Raw genomic sequence first — 23,013 nt, 5'->3', positions numbered from 1 at the left:
GCAGTTGAGGTTGATAACGTCATGTAAAAGACCCTTGAACTTCGGTGAGTGACCAATCATGAGTGTGCAATAAAAGACTTGTGCAGAAATGCTCTAACAAGGGAGAGCAGGCAGGGGCCTTGAAGTTGCCCAACAACAGTCGGCACGTGGACAGCAGGCTGAGAGGCAGGCACACAGAATCACCTGGTCACAGTCTCCCCCACTACAGTGAGATGCATTCTATTTCTGTTTCAATTACAGTAACTATTTCTAAATTTGCATGTGCAAATGTTATGCAAATATGCACCTTTTTTTCTCCTCTCTTTTGTTGAGGCTGAGTGGCCCCCAACTTCGATCTGCTTCCTCCCTCTACCCATTCCTCCCAGTATCTTCAGGGGAGGCCTTGCTCAGTGCCCGGGCTTTTACAGAGGTGAGATCTATGAGAGCACAGAAGGCCCTTTCTGTGGCAGTGGTGTCCATGTTCTGGAATGCATTTCCTCCAGAGGCGCACTTTGTCACTTCTCTCTTAGCATCACAGCAGCTATTTAAATTCTGTTGTTTTGGGGAAGGCTTTTGATGCTGGTGGTTGTCAGTGGCAAGAGGGCTGGCTTTCCTTTTTATTTAAATGTTGCCTTTTGGGGGCCATAGGAAGCCATTGGGGGCCATAGTGCAGAGGTAGAGTACATGCTTTACATGCAGAAGGTCCCCGGTTCAATCCCTGGCTTCTCTAGGAAGGGCAAATTAAAGAACCCTGTCTGAAAACCTGCAGAGCCACTGCCAGTCAGTGTTGACAATATTGGGCTAGATGGACCAATGGTCCGACTCAGTATAAGGTGACTTCCTATTATCCTAGCTCAGTGGCTTTGTTTTCAATGATAATTCTGAATCATGTTTTGGTTGTTTGGTTGTTTTTGTAATCGGTTTTATTATGGCAATTTTTATTATTGCTTTGAGTGCAAATAAATGGTATAGAAAAATCTAGCAGAGCCAATGGTAGAGCAGCCACAGTAATGATTGCTCCAGTTAGCAGTTTAGAACTGGTGGGGGTCCTTTTGTGCATTTGCTAGAGAGCTGATGCAGAACAGAGCCAAATGCTGGTGCGGACGCACACGCAAAAGGAGACACAACAGCAGCTACACTGATGACAGGAGTCAAATGCTTTAGCGATTCCTGCATCTGCCATGAAGCTATTACAACTTGGAATCCAATTCCATTTGATGTTTGTTTGTGTGGTTTTTTAAAATAATAATCCCCAAACTATTTGTCCAGATTACTTATGGCCATCCAGCTGTGAGAATTGCCTTTTTTTTTTCTTCCTCTCTCTTTCTGACCTCATCTGAGCTTGGAATGAATCCAAGGAGCCAGTGCTGTGCCTCACAGCATCCTCTTGTTAGAAACAAAAGAGGTCAAATTATTAAGGGGAAGAAAGAATTGAGTCCTCCAAATCCAAATAGAGAAAACAGATGTGCAGTGACTTTTTTTTTTTTTGGTGCTCTTTCCAGCTGCAGCACGTTGGAGAAGACACACTGAGGAATATGTTATAAATATGTACATTCATCACCATGGCAAAGATCTCACGGTGCCGATTAATTTTAGGGGCAGAATACAAGGTCTCTTTTCAGTGCCTACCGGATTCTGGTGACAACGGGCCCATGTGGTAGCCAGGATTGCTTTAAACCCTTCTTGCAGACGGAAACTTTGGGACTACTGTTGAACAGGGCAGGCAGTGAAGAACTGCCAATGCTTGTAAAACAGTTTCAGCAGACTAGTGGTTCTCTAACCGTAAAATGTGCTCCGACAAGCTGTGTTTCTGTGTAGCGCCTGGGTGATTGGGCAATGAGCTTTGTGACTAATCAGAACATGAAGCGTTCTTTTGATACATGTATCATGGGATGCAAAGGATGGTAAGTGCCTCTTTTCTTATAGGTTTATTATAAAATTGACTGGCAAAAGGCCAATCATTATTTAGGACAGGGAGGGTGTGTGTTGAAGGAGAGACTATTTATTGCAAAGCCCCCCTGAGAATGGAGTGGACAAGGCTGGCCCTGCCATTAGGTAGGCCTCAGGCAGAAGATTTTGAAGGTACCTTTTAAGAGCATAGAGTGGTCAATTATTTAATTTATTATAATGTGTTTTTTGCCTCAGCATCCTTGTTGAACTCATGGGAAATGCTCCATGTGGTTGCTTTTATAAATGACTGCCACATTGCAGAGTCCACTTGAATCTGACATTCCAAGTAACTCTCACAGATTGTTTGAATTGGGAGGCTCACAGCACAATTTTGTTGCAATGGAGAGGCAGTGGGGCTGTCTTCATGACACTGGGTTGGTGTCACCTCCCTCCAAAACCCCATGGTTTCCCTCTCCCGGGGTGGCACCAGGTAATCCCGACACCAAGGAGGGAGCATGGGGTTTCTGGGCCCTCTTCCTGGTGGCAGATGACCAATCTCCATTTGCCTTCCAACCCAGGCACCACACCCGGATTGGCCCCGGAGCGACGTCAGATGGCGGAAGAGCGGTACTGACATCGCTCACATTGAAAAAGTTGGCAGAAGACCTGACTTTTTCAATCCGTAGCTTCATGGGAAAGCCCCGTAGTGGCTGCAAAGCTTGCACCCGTATCGTATAATTGATGCAGCGCATATTTGCAGCCACTGTAGGGCTTTCCCCATGTATAGACAGCCCCAGTGTGGAGAGCAATAATGGAAAACATCATAAAAGCAACATCAAAACTCTATAACAAATCAATTGATCAAATAACCCACCGAGGACAGAGCATGCTTAGGGGTGTCAGAATGCTGGAGGGAGGGGGTGAATAGTTGGTTTATTATGACATTAACTTACTAAATCAGACAATAAAACCAGTCATATGTCATGGAGTATCCTGAAAGCAGGCATGGCTGGCCAAAGCACTGAACAGGGGTGTTCCAAACCAGTCCACACCGCAATGTTGTTTTGTGGGTCCCACTTGCAGAAATACAACAAATAATATCAGGGCAATCCTATGCATGTTTAGACAGTGGGGAAAGTCCTACAGTTCCCAGCATTCCTCAATCCTACGCATGTTTATAGACCAGGGGAACTGGGAACTGTAGGACTTTCCCCGTCTAAACATGCATAGTAGGATTGTGCCTTAAATGTTCTGGTGCTACAACCCTCGTAGGAGGTGTGTGTATGGAAAGTAAAGAAACCTCTCCAGTCATTGCTGACTCCTAGAGGGACGCCTGCTTTCGCTGACGTTTTCTTGGGGTGGTTTGCCATTGCCTTCCCCAGTCACCTTTCCCCCAGCTAGCTGGGTACTCATTTTACCGTCCTCGGAAGGATGGAAGGCTGAGTCGGCTGCAGCTTCCACTGGGATCGAACTCAGGCCTTGGGGAGAGTTTCGGCTGCAGTAACTGCCGCTTACCACTCTGCGCCACACGAGGCTCTTGTGCATGGGAAACTATCAAGAAAAAAACTAGACATGGCTCGGGGCGGGGAAGATCCTTCTAACGTTCTCTATCGCTCCATTCCGTTGCCTGATCAGACCGAGGGAGGGAGGCGAGAGATGCTGCTGCTTCCCAGCTCCGCCCCCTGCGCTCATCCACGCCCCCCTTTTCCCCGCGTGAGAAACTTCCAAGTCACCGCCCGGCCATGGCCCGCAGGGCGCTAGGACCTGGCAGCCACCGAGGCGGCGCGCCGTGTTTCGAATCTGTGCCGCCGCCGCCGCCGCTGCGAGTGGGTTGGCGGCGGAGCGGGTCGAGTTACGCTGGCGTCCCCACCCAGCCCCTTCTGCTCCAGCGCAGCAGCCCTTGCAGGGACCAGCTCCCGTTCGGGGAGGAGGAAAGGAAGGACGAGCCGCCGGGGGGTGGCGAATGCAGAACATGGGCCCACATTAGGACCCAGAGAAGTTGCTATGATTTGGGCAGTAGGTAAAATAGCGCTGACATTCCGTTCATTCCAGCCTGGGAAATGGGGTCTTTATTTGCTTTTGCTTCTTCTTCCCCCAACCCACCCTCTTCCTTTGGGATGCCAAGCGCAGCCTGTCAAAGCGCAACGCCCCTCGTTTGCACGCGGAGAACTGCCTTTCCCCGATGCTTCCCCCCCCCGACACACACAACCCCCCCCAAATCCCCCCCCCCGGGTTTGCTGGCCTGGGCTGAAAGGTGGGAAGCGGAGCTGCGCTAAACTGCGTGCGGATCGCGCGGGCTTAACTCCACTGGGAAACTTCGGCGTGAAAGAGGTAAACCAAGACGAACTTCCCCCTCTGTGCGCGTCCTGTTGATTAAAATAAGCCAATCGCGTCGATTGCATCCGCACCGTCTTCTACAAACTTGGCGCCCTGCAGCTGCATGGGGAGTCCAAGGCCCATCATCCCGGCTATGCCGGATGGGGGTTGTCGTCCAAGCACAGCTGAAGGGCGCCAGGTTTGACGGAAGGCTGTCCTGTAGATAGAACTTGGAGATGAGACATTGGTGAGTCGCCTGCCAAGTTTAGACTTTCTCCCTTACCCGTGCGGATGCTTAGAGCGATCTTAAAAAGCCGAAGGGGTTCTTTGAAAGCCTGGACGACTTTTTGACGGGTGGTGGTGCAGGCGTCGTCGTCCCTCTCTGATCGCGGCAGTAAAAGCTGAACTCGGCCTTCTTCGTCGTTCAATGGCCTGAGACAGAGAAGTAGAGAAAGAGCAGGGATAGTTTTTTCTGAAGTTAAGAGTATGGTTGCTGTTTAAAGAAATCCCCCCCCCCCAAAAAAAGTAACGCTGCTGTCACATGCTAGAAGGAAAGTACTGGCGAGGAAGAAAAATGTTAATGGTGATGTGCTGAGATTGTTCTTGAAAAAGCGGTTGATAACACGTCTGCATGTGTTGGCTTGCTTTGGAAGAGGCTGCCTTCGTGTTTAGAGGTTGCTTTAGCTCCACACGGAGGAGGCTGCCTTCGTGTTTAGAGGTTGCTTTAGCTCTCTTCTGTACACTCCCTTGCAGTGCATATACGTTTTGTGGTTTCAGAACTAGGCCTTGCCTATTGGACAAATTATTAAGGGAAACATTGGATTGATCCCAGGGCTGTCAAATTTACTGTGCAATGCTACACATGTCTGCTCAGAAGTAACCCCCCGTTGAGTTCAATGGGAATTACACTCAGGTGAGTGGCGTAGGATTGCCGCCTAATAATAATAATAATAATATTTATTTGTGTCCCGCCTTATTCCCAATACTGGGACTCAAGGCAGCTTTATGAAATTGAAATACATACAATTAAACCATATAAATGGAAGTATACAAAAGTTAAAAATACAATAAAACCACCTCTAATATTAAAACATTGAAGAGATTAAAAAGCAAATGACAAATAAAAGAAATCCAGTGCATTAACAAAGGTCCAGACTATTCCCAAATGCCTTCCAGAACAAGAAAGTTTTTGCTGGCCTCCAGAAGTATAGGAAGGAGGGAGCCAGTCTAGCCTCCCTGGGAACGGGCTTCCAGAGCCTTGGAGCAGCCACCGAGAAGGCCCTCTGTCGCGTTCCCTCCAGGCATAGCTGTAATGGTGGCAGGGCTCAGAGAAGCACCGCAGGGCTGGGCAGGCTGGGAGAATACAGTCTTTCAGATAACCTGGACCCCAGATGTATAGGGCTTCATAGGTCATCAGCAGCACTTGAATTGTGCCTGGAAACAGACCAGAAGCCAGTGGAGCTGTTATAACATGGGAGTTGTTATTGGTTTAAGGCTCAGGACAATCTGGTGATTTCCAAAACAGGGTGATATCAGATAGGGGAGGCGGAAGCCCAAGGTAGGGTGTCACCTTTTCTTTTACTCTTGGGCCTTGAAGAGGCTTGTGACAAGCAGACATCTATAATGTAAACCACCCAGAGAGCTTCGGCTATGGGGCGGTATACAAATGTAATAATAATAATAATGATAATAATGGAATCTTTTCCCATTGCATCAGACGAGGGGGAAATTGCAGTTCCCTACTGTCACTTCTCTGCCCCCGCTCCTGTCCCACATTACTTCCTCTTTCTTCCCAGAGAAGAAAGTGGAAGTAAACAAAGACCATGTAGCCCGTTCAGAGGCCGTTTTTATCGCACCGCTTTTCCAGCGCACGAACAAAAAAGTTGGATTAAAAGGGATCCATTTTGTGACGGAAAAAAGGCAAAATGGAGCCAGAGGCACGTGGGAGGCGGACGTCATCTAAAGAAAGCGTGAAAAACTGTGAATAGGGGTAGTGAGCGTGACCAGATACAAAAGAGGGCAGGGCTCCTGCAGCTTTAACTGTTGTGATGAAGAGGGAATTTCACCAGGTGCTGCAAGCATACAAATGACACCTGCTGAAATTCCCATGTCTATACAACTATTAAAGATACCGGAGCCCTGTCCTCCTTTCTTTATGGTCACCTTAGTGTTTCTCTCCATTTTAAAAGCATCTTCTCTGTGTGCCGAAGGTTCCAGTTTCAGCCCCCAGTATCTCCAGTTAAAAAGACCATAGTTAAACTATGGAATTCACTACCACAAGATGTAGTGATGGCCACCAACTTGGATGGCTTTAAAAGGGGACTGAATAAATTCTCGGAGAAGGGTATCAATGGCCTCTGGTCTCAATGGCTATGTGCTACCTCCAGTATCAGAGGCAGTAAGCCTATATATACCGGTTGCTGGAGAAAGTTGTTGCACCCGTGTCCTGCTTTTGGGTTCCTGGTTGACAGCTGGTTGGCCACTGTGTGAACAGAGTGCAGGACTAGATGGACCCTTGGTCTGATCCAGCATGGCACTTGTTATGATTGTAAGGAGCTCAGGCAGCAGCGTTGAGAAGTACCTGTGCTTGACACCTTGGAGAATTTTTGCAGTATCCATAGTTCTGCAGTAGGACATATGCAGAAGCTTTGGGCGGGAGCCGTAGCTCAGCAGTAGAGCATCTGCTTTGCATGCAGAAAGTCCCAGGTTAGATCCCTGGCATCTCCAATTAAAAAGGGATCAGGTAGCGGATGTTTGGGCAACCCCCTGCCTGAGACTCTGGCAAGCCACAAGCAGCCAGAGCAGACAATAGAAGGCTAGATGGAGCAATGGTCTGACTCAGTATAAGGCAGCTTCATAGGTTCATGCATCTACACTACACCGCAAATGCTGCCATCTCTCCTGCCTGACAACTTAGTGCACAACTCTGTGCTATGACAGATCCTGCATCCTGACAAACAGGAAAAATGTCTGTTTATTCTGGCTTCATACATATCGTCCTCTAGTACTGGCAACAAGCTAATAAAGGTAAAGTTCTGTCAAGGCCTGTAAGCTTCTGGCCAGGAAGCAACCCTGCCTGTGGGGTGGTATGTGATCCTACCAGTTCAGTTAGCTTGTTTGTTTAGTCTACGAAAAGCGGAGGAATGATTTCAGGCATCCCATAGGTTTGGATCTGACATGCATTGCCACAAAAACGAACCTATTGTGCCGTGGAGGTAGAAGGGAGCATTTGGTTCATACAATTCCCTCCCCCCCAAAAAAAAATTATTGGTGACAGAGTTCATAAGCCATCTCTTGAGCAAGGGTCTTTACATTTCTCAAACCATTGATTCTGTAGTGTCAGCTGGTACAGTGGCTAGAACAGCCTTCCCCAACTTGGTGCCCACCCAGATGTGTTGGGACTACAGTTCCCATAATTCCCAGCCAGCATGGCCAATAGCAGCATGGCCATTGTCTAGGACAGCTTCACACAATGTGGAGGAATGGCAGACCGTAAGGATCGTCTCTTCCCATAAACTTCTGTCCAGACCCTAAGGATTTTACAGGCCAGGAATCAGTAAAGATGATATTAAACTGTACTTTGATTTGTCTGCTTTAAAAACATTTAAATAGTTGTCTTTATAGTTTGTCTTTCTAAGGCTGCTCCCTATCTTGAGCATCTTGTGTTGTGGTGTAGTGGTATTTTTTATTTTATTTTTTTGAAATGCAGGTCATCGTCATGACAATTTATTTATTTATTTATTTATTACATTTTTTTATACCACCCCATAACCTCTGGGCAGTTTACAAAGATTAAAAACAGTGAACATTAAAAACAAATATACAAAATTTAAAACCATAAAAAGCATAAAAACAGACAATATCCATTTAAAAACAACTATTCTGGGGTCAGTTAAGGGGGAAAAAACTCCGCATATGCTGTTAACTGCCTGGGAGAAGAGAAAAGTCTTGACCTGGCACTGAAAAGATAACAATGTTGGCGCCAGGAGAGCCTTGTCAGGGAGATCGCTCCATAATTGGGGGGGGGGGGCACCACTGAAAAGGCCCTCTCCATTGTTGCCATCCTCTGAGTTCCAAAGAAAGTCCAAAACTTCAGGTAGTTGTGTTGATCCAGATCAACAAACCAGTTCTAACATTTTTCATCTCCACCAGGAGCAGGTTTTTTGTAAAGCCAGTGGGTCTTTATTGCTCTTTCAAGACCAAGCCACCCTAAAATACTTTGCATTACAACAGGGATAGCTCACAACAATATATTCTTGCTGTGGGGGATCCATTCCCACCCTCCCAGCTAGGGTGAGGATTGCAGGTAAACTCAGAGGGAACAGAGATGTGGATGGGTGGCAGATGGTGTCATTGATGCTGCTAATGAGAAAGTCCTGGAGGCTTCTTCCCCCTGGAGCAATAACATCCCAAAAGCTGGGCACCCTAGTGAGCCAAGACAGAACTGCTTGATTTCTGTGGGAAACAAATGTAACTAATGAAAAGCCAGTGGAGGCTTGGGACTCTGATGTTCGTGGGGCAGTGAATCCGCTCCAGGTGTCATTCAGAACCACTCAGACCTCTAAAGAAATTCTCCAAGGTCCTTTAGCCTGTACTGTTGTGAACCCAAAACACTCACCCATGGAGAGCACTCACTACTGTTTGTCTGTGACTCGTGGTTCTAGCTCCGCTTCCTTCCAGTTAGTGGGCTTGGCTATTTCTGCTGTGTCGCTGCATCAGGTGTAAGAGCGAAATCCACAGAGACAGCAAAATTACTGGCCCTCGAAGGAGGATGGTTGATGGATCTCTGCATGAACAAGCCTCTTTCCTATTGCCCGGATCTCAGTGACTCATGCAGAAGGACAGAGATGCTCCTCTAAGGGTGGGTAGGTATTACTAGTTGTGCTTCCAATTTTATGGATTTTTTTTTAAAAAAATTGTGGTCCAGTGAACTGGTGTTTTGGAGACACTAGATTCCATAGTGTTGGGTTTGGGAGAGAGAAATCCTGGTGGTCCAAAATCCCTGTTTCTACAGCAGGAATCTCCCTCAGTAGACTGACCTCAGTTAGGTCATGGCCTCACCTCACCTTACAGGGTTCTTCCAAGGATAAAAATGAGATAATCCCATGGAGCCTGACCTGCGCTGCAGACCAAACAAAAAAGGAAATGTATCTCAACCCTGATATAACAATACAACCACTGGGATGGGCTAATGTGAGAATTAAGAATATCTACAAGAATAGCTGATAATGTAATTTTGTCTGTGCAAGCTAAAATCATATATTAAAACAATAGAGGAAGGTACAATATTATTGTGCTGTGATGCCCTACAATATCAGAAGTAACCAGTACTAAGTAGAATGAAAACCAAATGTATTTTGACACAAAGTCTTCAGCAGTGGTCTAGTACATAAGAAAAGGTCTAATGTGTAGAAGGTATATCAGAAAGTAAGGAAGCTTATATATACAAACACATTTTGTGGGCCACAATTACAAATAACAAAGGACACTGCAGTGCCTAAACCTGTAGGTTTAAAAGCTGAACTCCACTTCCTGGAGGTTTTGGGGTGATACAAGATGTGATATAAACACTTTGTCCAGGAGCTTTGAGGGACCCCATTAGAATGACCTGTTGTGTGTGTGTGTGTGTGAAAGAGAAGGAGGGAGGGAGAGACATTGCACAGGGGGTTGGACTAGATGGCCTTATAGGGCCCTTCCAACTCTACCATTCTATGATTCTACGTGTATCTTTAGTATTTCATTGAAGAGTGTTGTGTTGCCATATAAACAACCAAAAGTGTCTTCCTACAACGTGCCGTGTGGGCTTGGTCGTCTCAAGTTCTGATGTTGCCATAGCATAGCTGATAAGGTTTTAGGAGTGTTGTTCTCTTGCTTCTAGTATTCTATTTCCACATTCTGCAGAACTCCGCTATTCAGGAACCAGAACAGAGTAAGCAATTTAATACATGTTTAATCATTTGCCCCAGTGCAACTGCTGATTTTTATATTTTTAGAATAAGATTCCAGCTCCCACCCTGCCCACAATAATCAAAACAATTATTCCTGCAATTGCCATACTGCATATAACACACTCTGGTTTAGGCAGCTTTTATGTGCTTTGTAATAGCAGGTACCAGATCCCTTCCAAAGAGTCAAATTTGAATTGCTACTATTTTTTAAAATACCTTCAGCTGTGAGAATGGTGTGGTTTGCATAAGAAAAACCACACACTGGTGTTAACAATAGGCTGGGTAATTGTACAAACAATTTGAAGTCAATGATCCTAAAAGGTCTTTCATTGGCATAGGGCCTGAAAATAGGGAGAGAAAGAGCAGGCAAATTGTATGTTGACTGCTTTAAATGCCAAACAAACAAGAGGGATTATCCTCTATTATTTACTTTCAGCGTTCTTTCATGCTAGAAACTGCAACCGAAGTTAAAGGGATGTTAAAAGGTATTGTAACACACTGCACACTAAGGAATATGGAAATGATTTGGTAATAGTACCAATAGCATTGTTATTGTTTGTTCTAGGGTGGATTTATTTAAATCGTAGCGTTTTAAATAATGAGTTGGAGCCCTGCGATGATTGCTGTACTTAGTTCCTGTTGATTTCAGTGAAACCTAAATACAACTAATTTAGTCGGAATCAACCCATGGATTTAAAATCAGCCTAATTCGTTTTAGATGTACTGAATTGCAACTCCCATCATCCTCAGCCAGAATGGAGAGGTTTAATTGGCTGGTACATATCGTCAGTAAGAACAAGTTCAGAGCTGAAACTGCTGTTTTGATTCTAACTAGTTCTCACTAGCCATGGTTTAGTCAACCATGGTTTGGTGTTATGTGTGAATCCAACAGCCTGTGGTTTGTTACCTAGAGGACCCTCTCTTCTGCCACTCCCAGACTGTGGAATGGCCTGTCGGGAGAGATTAGTCAACTTAACAGTCTTCTGGAATTTAAGAAAGCCAAAAAGACTGATCAATTCTGGCAGGACTACCCAGTTGAATTTTAAGATGCCTTTTAATAATGTCCTTCCTTTTAATAACGTATTAGTTTTATATGTTTTAAATCAATTATATGTATTTTATGGTGTTTTGTATTTGTGTTGTACCCCGCCTTGAAGGAAGGAGTACATGGGAACGTGACTCATTCATATTAGGTGTGAATCAATCCAATGTCTTTGACAGAGGCTCATGGTTTCAGTAATACAAGATTAAGGGTGCAATCCTATGCATGTTTAGACAGAAAAAAGTCCTACAGTTCTCAGCATGCTGTCTAGGCAATGCAGGGGATTGTATGTTTTTTTCTGTCTAAACATGCGTAGGATTGCGCCCCAAAGCTGCAACCCGGTTCACAATTATGTGGAAGTACATCCCATTGAACACAGCAGGACTTACTTCTGAGTAGACATGCATAGGATTGCATGGTCTCAGTGCAAACCTATACATGCCTATTCAGAAGTAAGTCGCATTGAGTTTAATGCCGCTTCCAGGTAAGTGGATATAGGATTGCCACCTAAGAGTATGTAGACTTCAATATGTTTGTTATATCAAACTCACATTTTATTTTAAACCAGGTTGATGTTAAGGGGTGTTTAAAAAACACTTTTTGGGGAAAATTTTTAATTAATCCTCTTACTATGCTTTGGGCACATCTTCATATATGCATTAAGACGTTAAATAAAAAAATGTTTTTTGGGTCTTTTCAAGCCTATGCCAATATACTCCAAAAGCAGTATTGTTGAACTCATGTGCAACATAAAAGGAGCCCTGTTGGCTGAGACCATACTGGCCAACTAGCCTTGTGTAGTGGCTAAAGTGACGGACTGGGAGTCGGGAGATCAGGGTTCTAGTCCAAACTCAGCCATGGAAACCCACTGGGTCACTTTCGGCCAGTCACATACTCTCAGCCCGACCCACCTCACAGGGTTGTTGTTGTGAGGATAAAATGGAGAGGAGGAAGAGGATTATGTACGCCGCCTTGGGTTCCTTGGAGGAGAAAAGGCGGGATATAAATGCAATAATAAAAAATACAAGGTCAATAAAAGACCTTCTACTCACGTCCCCCAGCAATCTGGCATCCAGGGGCATGCTGCCTCTGATCCCTGTAGCCAGAATTTGCCTGATCCCCTTTTAAAACTGTCATAAATTGGTGGCTGTCACCACCTTCGTTTCCTTCAGAAGATGCGAACATAGTTGAGACGCTGGCGCATGGTGCATTCTGGGGGACTATGTTGGCATCCCTGCTTCCGAAGGCCCATCCCAGCTGGTGTGTGGGTGGATGAAATGAAATGCTACAAAAGGCCGCTTTTATACTTGTTTCTTGGAATAAAAGCCAGCTGCGTATGGTTTTACAGTGCAGTTCCGGCATTCTTCTAGAAGCCTTCTGTGTTTTATGCCACAGTGTGTTTTCCCCTATGATGAATTAAGTATACTTATATATGGCAACCTACATCTTGGCTGCATAGAGGTAATCCTAAAGAGTCCGTTCAACAAAACTGTCTGTCACACAGAGCATAGAACTTGGTATTTGGGCCAGAATTCAGAGAACGTTGGCAGTGGCCAAATCATGGGTGGCAACAAGGACTTGTCTGGCCTTGGTTTAGCTCCAGTCAGGATGGGCATTCTGGGTACAGATGATGGGACTTCTAGTTACGATGGTCACTTATGCGTTACCAAAAAAGAAGAATTGCATTGCTAAAAAAAGATGGCACCAATATACATACTATTTACATATGCAAATATCTATGTATAGGTGCAGAATTAGAAATAATAACAATAATTTGTTATTATTGCCTGTGTGGTGTAGCGGTTAGAGTGTTGGACTAGGAGTCCGGAGATCCAGGTTCTAGTCCCCGCTCGGCCATGGAATCTCACTGCGTGGCTTTGGGCCAGTCACAGACTCTCATCCCAACCTACCTCACAGGGTTATTGTGAGGATAAATGGAGAAGAGGAAGATTATGTATGCCGCCTTGGGTTCTTTAAGGAGGAAAAAGGTAACATATAAATGTAATAAACAAAAAAAAGTCATAATAATTTGAACAAAAATACATCTCATCATAGAGGTGAAGGCAGACCAAGTGACTTGTGTGCCTGCTCAGTCTGCTATCCCAGTGTTAACGGGTGATGGGCCCCACTACTCTCCCTCCTTATCATTCTTTGACTGGGCAGCCTGTCAAATATAATGGAGGACACCTGCAAATAGTCGATTGCCAACTCTCCAAAATAGAGGAATGTCCTCTATAAAGTAGGACACCCGGACACCCTTGTTGTAGTCTAGGGCCTAATCTACACCAAGCAAGATATTGCACTATGAAAGCAGTATGAAAACGGTATATAAAAGGCAGAAGCTACACCAAGCAGGATATAGTGGTATGAAAGCAGTATGAAAGCATTATATGTTATGTATCAATAGGCCCCCACAGTTGTCAGTGCACTTCAATATCTCTATAAAGCAGTAGTGTGGCTCCTGCCTTTTATATACCGCTTTCATAGTGCAATATCCTGCTTGGTGTAGATTAGGTCTAAGTCATCTGGAGGGCACCAGGGGAAGGATTAACAGCACACACATGAATAAGCACACGTGTGTGCACACACACATTCTCCAGTTCACACCGGTGCTGCAACAGAATGAAAAAGCCTATACACGTAATGTTTTGTTTAACCTTTCTCACAAGGACTTTTCGGAATGGCATATTCCTTGACTTTGCAGTGGGGTGCTAGGTGTTTATTGGGAACTTGCACATGTATTCATCTTGTCTGGATGGTCATTCCGACAGGGCTATTTTTGCTGTGCATCTAAAATATGAAGTCACTCCTGGATGAATAATCTATTTAACAAAGAGCTTTTTCTTTTTCTGGAGTTCTATTTTTTATTTTTTATTTTTACTTTCACAGATGAATAACCAATTTCTACTTCATTTTCCTCCTGAGATCAAACATAAATGGAGAACAGTCTGACACATTGATCTCCTGACAGCCAATACATATGACCGATACACAGGCACCTCAAAAAGTGGTAGCTAGATAGCTGAATGCAAAAATTCCTGTGGAGTTATTGGCTAAAGCCCCTGGAAAATAGTCCCTGCGTAGTAGCTCTGTGTATGGAGCTGTCTGGGCACTGTGTTGGCTGAAGAGTTTTTGGTGCCTGAGGTAGAAAGTCCAAATGGCTTCTCCTCTCACATGCTAATTAACATGGGATGCAATTAAGGATAAATGAATCTCTCAGTTTCAGTTTCCCTTTAAGTTCATTTCGTCCTGTTTTGTCATCAGTTTGTGAATTCCCTAAAAACTGCACATGAATAGTCTTCCACATTTTGTGTGCGTATCTCCAAATACGCATATTTTTGCACACAATTTTGCCTAATATACACATTTTTGCAAGCAGTTTTCCCTAACTTAATGCCATCTTTGTACATTTTCTAAAATAGACATTTTTGTAGGCGTATTTTTGATTTATTTATTTATTTAAGTATTTTTATGCCGCCATTCAGCCAAAAAAGGCTCTCACGGCGGCTTACAAAAGTATTTCTTGACAGTCCCTGCCCACAGGCTTACAATCTAAAAGACATGACACAAAAGGAAAGGGGATTGAGAGGGAGGAGGAGGAGGGGGGAAAGGAAAGCAAACTCAGGCACTACAATCTTAGTTGTAAAGTTCAGCAGTTACAGATGACAGCAGGAGGGAGGGGGCTCTCAGCTGGAGCTGGACCCAGGCACGGTGGAGAGGTGCCTGGCTGCTGCTTCCTCCCTCACTGGTGGCCTCTGCAGAGACAGTTGGTAGCAGGAGGGAGGGGGCTCTCAGCTGGAGCTGGACCCAGGCATGGTGGAGAGATGATTGGAGAACTGTGAACCGCCCAGAGAGCTTCAGCTATTGGGCGGTATAAAAATGTAATAAATAAATAAGAACTGCTTCACCAAATTAAGAAAAGTGCAGTTCTTTCCGTGTATTGGTTTGGGAACTGAAAATTAGATAAATTTGTATTAAAATACAAACCAGATGGATTTCTCCCCCATCCCTGAATACAATCTACTGGGAAGTTAATCTACGTAACCCTAAGTCTAATGAATAGGAGCTTCATGAGTGCATCATGTATTATTTCTCACTGTGGAATCCATCTCCTTTGCCCAGAGCACCTATAGAGATACCAGCATTCCACCTGCACACCCACCCACTGATACCAACCCTGCCCCCCACCATCACCCCCCCCCCACCGGTAGAGTGTCTCTAGGAGTTTATAAAAAGCTACAAGACTTCAAACCAAAGAATATGGAGCAGGCCCAAGCGTCTTACTCTCTGTGCTACTTGGTTTATGTTTAAACCTACCAAAAGGATCCGGCTTTGACCTGGTTGGAATAGCCCTCAGTTTAATACAGCGAAGCCTTCAGGCATCTGTATGCAACTGTTAGAATTGGATACATGGCCCTGGTTTGCTCAACGCCGTGGGTAATCAAACATGGTGAGCTGTTGTGTTGTGTGAACCCCCCGCAGGGTGGCTTATTTTTCACAAACAAGCTACCCTGAGAATCCGTGGCTCGTTTTAAGGTTGTGAATACCCATGGTGGCTTGCATGGTCCAAAGCCAGCAGGGTGACCATTGTGGGTTGTCAGGAATGGCTACACAGTTGACCGGTCAGAGCAGCAAAAACTGAGCTAGGGGGTCAAGGAAATGAGGCGTTCTAATGCAAAGGTGCCTGGAATATAGGCCAGAGCTGGTGGGAGGACTGAGAAGGGAAATAAACCACGGCGAGCCTGACCGTCTGCCAGATTAGCAAGCAAACAATCAACCCATGGTGGCTTATTCGCAAGGTGGCTTAGAGTGATGTGCGAACTTCCCATTGTGCTCACCTCGCCCAGCCCCTGTCATGGTGCATCCCTATAGACTCCTGAGGGAGCGGTTTGTCCTCTCCATTCCCTTGAGGGGGCCTGCCCCACAGCAGCAAGGAAGACATAGGCATCTCTCTCTCTTCATTGGCCTATTATTATTATTATTATTATTATTATTATTATTATTATTATTATTATTATTATTATTATTAATACACCGCCCCATAGCCGAAGCTCTCTGGGCGGTTTACAAAAAACTAATCTCCCCTGGCTTCAAAATGCAAAGTTACCGTATATGCTGATTTTGGAAGTCTGCCCCAAGTGGCTGAAGATGTAACTGCAGGTTTCAATCCACATGGGGCCATTAAAATTAATTAAGGACACTATCCTGTGCATGGGAGTCCAAGAACAACCAGAGGGCCGCTGATTGTCCACTACTATCTTAGATCAACTCCCTCTTAACTGTACCGTCTCATAGGTGTCTACTCATGAGTAAGTTAGTACTCCCAGGTAAATGTGTTTGGGATTGCAGTGGTAGAGCGCAATCCCGATGCGTGTTTAGACAGGAAAATGTTCTACAACTACCAGCATTCCCCAGCCAGCAGGTAGGACTTTATTTTCTGTCTAAAAATGTATAGGATCGTGCCCTAAAATCAATTAATGCATTTTAAAAACAAAATTGTCGTTTTTCATTTCCATTTATTTTCGTTTCTATATTGCCCAATAGCCAGAGCTCTCTGGGTGGTTCCTAAAAATAACACGGAGGTGCATGTTACTATGTGCACCCCTTGCTATGCATGCTGTGTTTTACGAGGGTTGGTTTCACGTTGCCAGATAGCACAGAGAGACAGACAGACCCATATCTTCTACTTTTATAGATGTATGCACCCTTGTTCTGACACAAATAGAGTCAACGACAGAAAGTGCAGGACACAATTCAAGGCTCAGATATTTAGTGTAGTGGTGTAGTGTGGTGTAGTGGCTAAAGTGTGGTGTTGTTGCTAAAGTGTTGGACTGGGAGTTGGGAGATCCGGGTTCTAGTCCCCGCTCAGCCATGTAAACCCACTGGGTGACTTTGGGTCAGTCACGGACTCTCAGCTCAACCTACAGGGTTGTTGTTGTGAGGATAAAATGGAGAGGAGGATGATTATGTACACTGCCTTGGGTTCCTTGGAGGAAAAAGGTGGGATATAAATGCAATAAATAATAATAATATTTAGAGTTGGAGAAAATACACCATCCAGGAACTCAGACATTTTCCTGTGCAGGCATTTCTGTCAGCCTGTCTCTTTAGAACTTTAGATGGGTAGATTGCATATTTTATTTTAAATTACTTTCCTGCGCTGTCTCTGTAGGCTTGTAACAAATGGAAACATGCTGAAATAAAAATTAGAAAGGTTGTAGTCTTCCCAAACCTTGGTTTGCTGGGGAATATATATCTGCACATAAAGCAAATAAAGAATTCCTTATGGAATATATATATATATATATATATATATATATATATATATATATTTCATTCCCAAAAAAGGAGAAATTGCTTTAGGTTTATACAAATGCATTCTAGAGATGATTGGTTTATGGAGAATGTTTAGCTGAAAATGCTTCACCACCACGGCGGCTTACCATGTCATCTGAACAGGGTCAATGTTTAGCTCAAATGCTTAATCACCGTTTCTTAGCGTGTCGTCTGAACAGTGTCATTAGGTACATTTTCGGTTGTCTTAACATTTGTGGATTCATGGAACAGAACAAAATAGCACAATCGTTTACAGGTTTACTCAGGAGAAAGTCCCATTGAGTTCAGTGGCGCATACTCTCTGGTAAATGTGTGTAGGATTTCAGCCTTAAGACAACTTGGAGATCTTAACTCTATAGGCATTGGCCCAGTTTGGAGACAGTCATGCCCCAAAAGCTATTTTAGGGCCTAGGTTTGCAAAAGCCTCCCAGCACTGTCTGCGAGCTTGGTTTGCTTTATTTATTTATTTATTACATTTCTATACCGCCCAATAGCCGGAGCTCTCTGGGCGGTTCACAAAAATTAAAAACATTCAAAGTATAAAACAACAGTATAAAACCATAATATAAAATACAATATAAAAGCTCAACCAGATAAAAACAGCAGCAATGCAAAATTACAAATTTAAAACCATGTTATTTAAAATTTATAGATTGTTAAAATGTTGGGAGAATAAAAAGGTCTTCACCTGGCGTCTAAAAGCATATAATGTAGGTGCCAAGCGAACCTCCTTAGGGAGCTCATTCCACAGCCGGGGTGCCACAGCAGAGAAGGCCCTCCTCCTGGTAGCCACCTGCCTCCCTTCCTTTGGCAGGGGCTCACGGAGAAGGACCCCTGAGGATGACCTTACGGTCCGGGCAGGTACATCTGGGAGGAGGCGTTCCTTCAGATAACCTGGCCCCAAGTCGTTTAGGGCTTTAAATGTTAATACCAGCACTTTGAATCGGGCCCGGACCTGGACTGGCAGCCAATGAAGCTGGAAAAGGACTAGCGTGATGTGGTCTCGTCGGCCAGTCCCTGTTAGTAAACGTGCTACCATGTTTTGTACCAGTTGAAGTTTCCGGACCGTTTTCAAAGGCAGCCCCACGTATAACGCATTGCAGTAATCCAAACGAGAGGTTATCAGAGCATGGATCACTGTAGCTAGGCTATCTCTGTCCAGATAAGGGCGCAGCTGGTATATCAGCTTTGTTGATTTTGTTGATTAAGTTGGTTGATTTTGATAGTTTCCCAATGGATCAGTGGCATCTAATAAGTGGGCCTCTTAATTCTAGGGTGACCATATGGAAAGGAGGACAGGACTCCTGTATCTTTAACAAGAAAACCACCCAGGGAGCTTCAGCTATTGGGCGGTATAAAAATGCAATAAATAAATTTCAGCAGGTGTTATTTGTATGCGTGAAGCCCCTGGTGAAATTCCCTCTTCATCACAACAGTGAAAGCTGCAGGAGCCCTGCCCTCTTTTGTATCTTAGTCATATGGGCATCCTGGGCCCTACTTAATTCAGCTGTGGAGAATTTCCCCAACTAATACCTACATTATCTGTCACAGAATAAGGCCAATTAAATAGCAAGTGCCCTGAGGCAGTAAGAGAACTGGCTCCCACCTAGAGTGAAATCCTGACGCAAAGGATATGACTCAGCTTGAGCCAGATTTATTTCTGCTTTTCCAGATGCTAACTCTGGCTGCGGCCTCGATAATTCCCAGTTTTTTTAAAAAAACACCCATACTGTATGTAGTAAAGCTCTTGCCCTTTTTCACCAAATGATTAAAGAAAGAAAAGACTAGCTGTAGCAATTTGAGCAAGAGAATGGGCACGGGGAAGGGGGAAGAACTGGCTATATAAAGGAAAAGACCCATAGGCCTCCATTTCCTGCTTTGCTTTTATCCAATACAAAATTTGAGAATATATATAGGTGAAATGTAATTTGCCACTTTGATAGCAACCACACTTGCACACTGTTGTGGAAAGCTGTTTCTGTCTTGCTTGTGTGTGTGTGATTGCTTAGTGTGTCGTACTCACTTAAGGTGTCTTTACATTAAGGTAAAAACCCACATCCTTACCAGGCTTCCTTTTTCTCCAGTTTTTCCGCATTCACTACGGGCTTCTTTAGACGGTGACCAATGGCGACCACATGATTTTGAACTGAAAGCTTCTCCTCTTGGTAATGCTATTCTGTTAAATGAAACAGTGCCATCACACGATAATTAAATACTGCATTATCTCCGTTGTTTTTTTGCTTTTTTTTTTAAATTACCAGATGTCCTAGAGGTTGATGATGGCATCATGTTAATGACCTGCAAAAATCCATGAGTGGCCAAACATGAGCGTGCAATAAATTGCTCATGTAGAAAAGCTCTTTATCCTTCAAACATCAATCACTCACTTCACTTGATTTCAGTTTATTTCACTTGATTACATTGCTTGATTTCTTTGTGAATCTCGACGAAAATGTATGATTCCATTGAGAAATATTTCACTTGGCTTTAGATCAGTCTTCCCCGACCTGGTGCCATTCTGATGTTTGGGACTTCAGCTCCCATCATCCACAAATACTGTCTCTGCTGATTGTGGCTTATAGGAGTTGTAATCCAAAATATCTGGAGGGAGCCATGTTGGGGAAAGTTGTTTTACGGGTTGATGGGCAGTCTCCAGCTTAGCATAAATGATGTTGTGCTAGTGGAAACTAAGTTCTGAAGTATGTGCCCTATGAAGAGAAACTAAGTTCTGAAGTAAAGCCCTATGAAGAGAGACTGAAAGAACTGGGCATGTTTAGCCTGGAGAAGAGAAGATTGAGGGGAGACATGATAGCACTCTTCAAATACTTAAAAGGTTGTCACACAGAGGAGGGCCAGGATCTCTTCTCGATCCTCCCAGAGTGCAGGACACGGAATAACGGGCTCAAGTTAAAGGAAGCCAGATTCCAGCTGGACATCAGGAAAACCTTCCTGACTGTTAGAGCAGTGTGACGGTGGAATCAGTTACCTAGGGAGGTTGTGGGCGCTCCCACACTAGAGGCCTTCAAGAGGCAGCTGGACAACCATCTGTCAGGGATGCTTTAGGGTGGATTCCTGCATTGAGCACGGGGTTGGACTCGATGGCCTTGTAGGCCCCTTCCAACTCTGCTATTCTATGATTCTATGATTCTATGAAGTATGCACAAGAGGAGAATCCGACTCAAGTTATGTTTGTTTCGGGAGCAGTTGTGCATTATGCTTGCACAATTGGTTGTGCCATCGCTTGTGCATAATTGTTATGCAACTAGTTGTGCTTTCTGCTTCTGAAACCCATTGCACAACTGTAATGGGCAACCCCTTGTGCAACGGGAAGATTCAGCGGAGCTCCGCTAGTGTTGTTTGAGTTTGCAGAATGGCCCTATTGGATACTGCCGCCAAAAAGAGATTCATCGGTTGATAAGCTGTTCACAAGCGCATGCCATGGCCTGGTGTAATGCAGGTGCACATGTGAACTTCAAGGCTGCCAAGAGTAAGATGAGCAGCGGCCTTGATCTACGGGAGCTGACATAGCAAACGTCTGTGGATTGGCTGTTCCCTTCCCTCGGTGCCAGAACTGGCAAGGATTTCTCAATTCACTGATACAGCCGTATGAATTGGTGCTTGGAAAGCAAACTGGTGTTTTTGGATGCAAACAAAATGCAGTCGTGATTGGATGGTTCAATTCATGTTTTTAGCCACCCGGGAAGCTTTTCCGCAACAAGACGGGGTATAAAATGATAACGCAAATAAATGAAACAGGTAACTTATTGTTGATTTTCTGTTTATCTATTTTCTTATTACATTTTTATACTACCTAATAGCTGAGGCTCTCTGGGCAGTTCACAACTAAACCATAAAATACAACATGAGACATAATATAAAGCCTTAAATGTTTAAAAATACCACGTAAAAGCAAAATAAATCCAGCAGCAGTTACAGCCCAGGATGTCAGGGAATATCGGTTCTGTCATAGAATCATAGAATCATAGAATAGCAGAGTTGGAAGGGGCCTACAAGGCCATCGAGTCCAACCCCCTGCTCAATGCAGGAATCCACCCTAAAGCATCCCTGACAGATGGCTGTCCAGCTGCCTCTTGAGACAATGTCCTTGACACAGGGAAAGCCTGTGAGAAAAGGTGCATTTTCAGGAGATGTAGAAAAGACGTTACATTTTCTGATTCCCTGGACTGCACGAAGGAGGGTTTTCCAGAGGGTGGGGGCCACTACAGAGAAGGCCCACCATCGAGGTTCTTCATGGTGACATTCTGTGAATTTTGGAATGATCAGTAAGACCTCCCAAGTCCTGTTTGAGGGTCATGGAAGGGTATCTTAGTGAAGATTTTTAGAGAGGAATCCCATGGTCCTTATACAGCATCTGGGGGGGCATGGGATAGTATAGATTCCTGGATCCGTGGTCAGAGACAGAGCTTCGACCTCATATCCAGGAGTTCAAGCTTGCCTTCCCCTTGCAGCCCGAACAGAGAAAAATGTGCTAGAGGATAAGAGGGCAGTTCTGGGGTGGGGCTGGCTGGGGAGTGGGCAAGCCAGCTTACAAAGAATTCTCTGGCCTCCTGCAGAGCCCCTAGTTAGATGGGTAAAATGGCCCCTCTAACAAAAATGCAGAGCAGGAGAAGTGTGGAGGCAAAGATCACCTTTGCGCTCCTCCCGCTCTGGGTAGGACGCGCATCAGCTTCTGAATTCAGGGGCTGATGGGCATCCCAATAGGATTGCACCATTAGCAGGGTTTTATTATTGTTGTGTTGGAAGCCACCATGTTTAGAGGCAGCTGACCCCTCTGAGTACCAGACACTGGAAGGATGGCGGCCATCGCTCTAATCATGCTGCTTTTGTGAAAAACCAAAAGCATTGGTCTAGACCAGCTTCCCCAACCTGGGGGGGATCTACACTACTACTTTTAAAGCGCTTTAAAGCGCTTTGAAAACGTTTTGAAACCTGTATATGCAGTGTGTCCTGGGCCCCAACAGTTGTCAAAACTGTTATAAAGCGCTTTAAAGCAGTAGTGTAGATCCCCCCTTGGAGCCCTCCAGATGTATCGGACTGCAACTCCCATAATTCCCTGCCAACGTTGCCATTGGGAAAGGCTGGTCTGGTCAGTTTTTGAAACAGAGTACCAGACTGGATAGTCCTTGTTCTGACTGGCAGGACAGTTGTATGCTTTCTCTAGACTAAACATGTCTGCTTCCTCCACCCTTCTATTCATTCAGGCTTCATGAATACACAGGCAGGATATGTTGCTTTTCTGTGTGGGCGAAGTTCCTTCATGTCGTCTCGGGTTTTCACTTAGTTGACCTTATTCTGATGGTTCTGTGGAACTGGTAGCTAAAATGGAGTGTGGGTGATTAGAAAACGTCGTTCACTGTGTGTGAGTGTATGTGTGTGTGCCAATACCTTTTGTAATGCTATGGAATGTTCATGAACATTTGAACTTCTCAGGGTCTAGGCAAGTTAGGAATGGTATCTCCTAGTGTTCTGTTCTTTCTTCTA

The 23,013-nt window shown here is 44.6% G+C and overlaps 1 protein-coding gene across 2 annotated transcripts in view; it reads left to right on the top strand.

Annotated features, from left to right (window-relative positions):
- AMOTL1 (angiomotin like 1) overlaps positions 1-23,013 on the top strand; it is a 70,223-nt gene that overhangs the window by 6,152 nt on the left and 41,058 nt on the right. Inside the window, exon 1 of one of the 2 annotated variants that reach the window (XM_063127846.1) lies at positions 3,846-3,889. The exons of the other annotated variant lie outside the window; for it this stretch is intronic. Coding sequence (XP_062983916.1) covers positions 3,874-3,889 — 16 coding nt within the window. The 5' untranslated portion in view covers positions 3,846-3,873. Of the gene's footprint in view, positions 1-3,845; positions 3,890-23,013 lie in introns of those variants that run through there. 2 annotated transcript variants of the gene reach the window in all.

The sequence above is a fragment of the Elgaria multicarinata genome, chromosome 5, assembly GCF_023053635.1.
Source record: "Elgaria multicarinata webbii isolate HBS135686 ecotype San Diego chromosome 5, rElgMul1.1.pri, whole genome shotgun sequence".
Lineage (NCBI taxonomy): Eukaryota > Metazoa > Chordata > Lepidosauria > Squamata > Anguidae > Elgaria > Elgaria multicarinata.
Note: the sequence above shows the minus strand (reverse complement) of the source record. Positions and strands in the feature narration are given on the sequence as shown.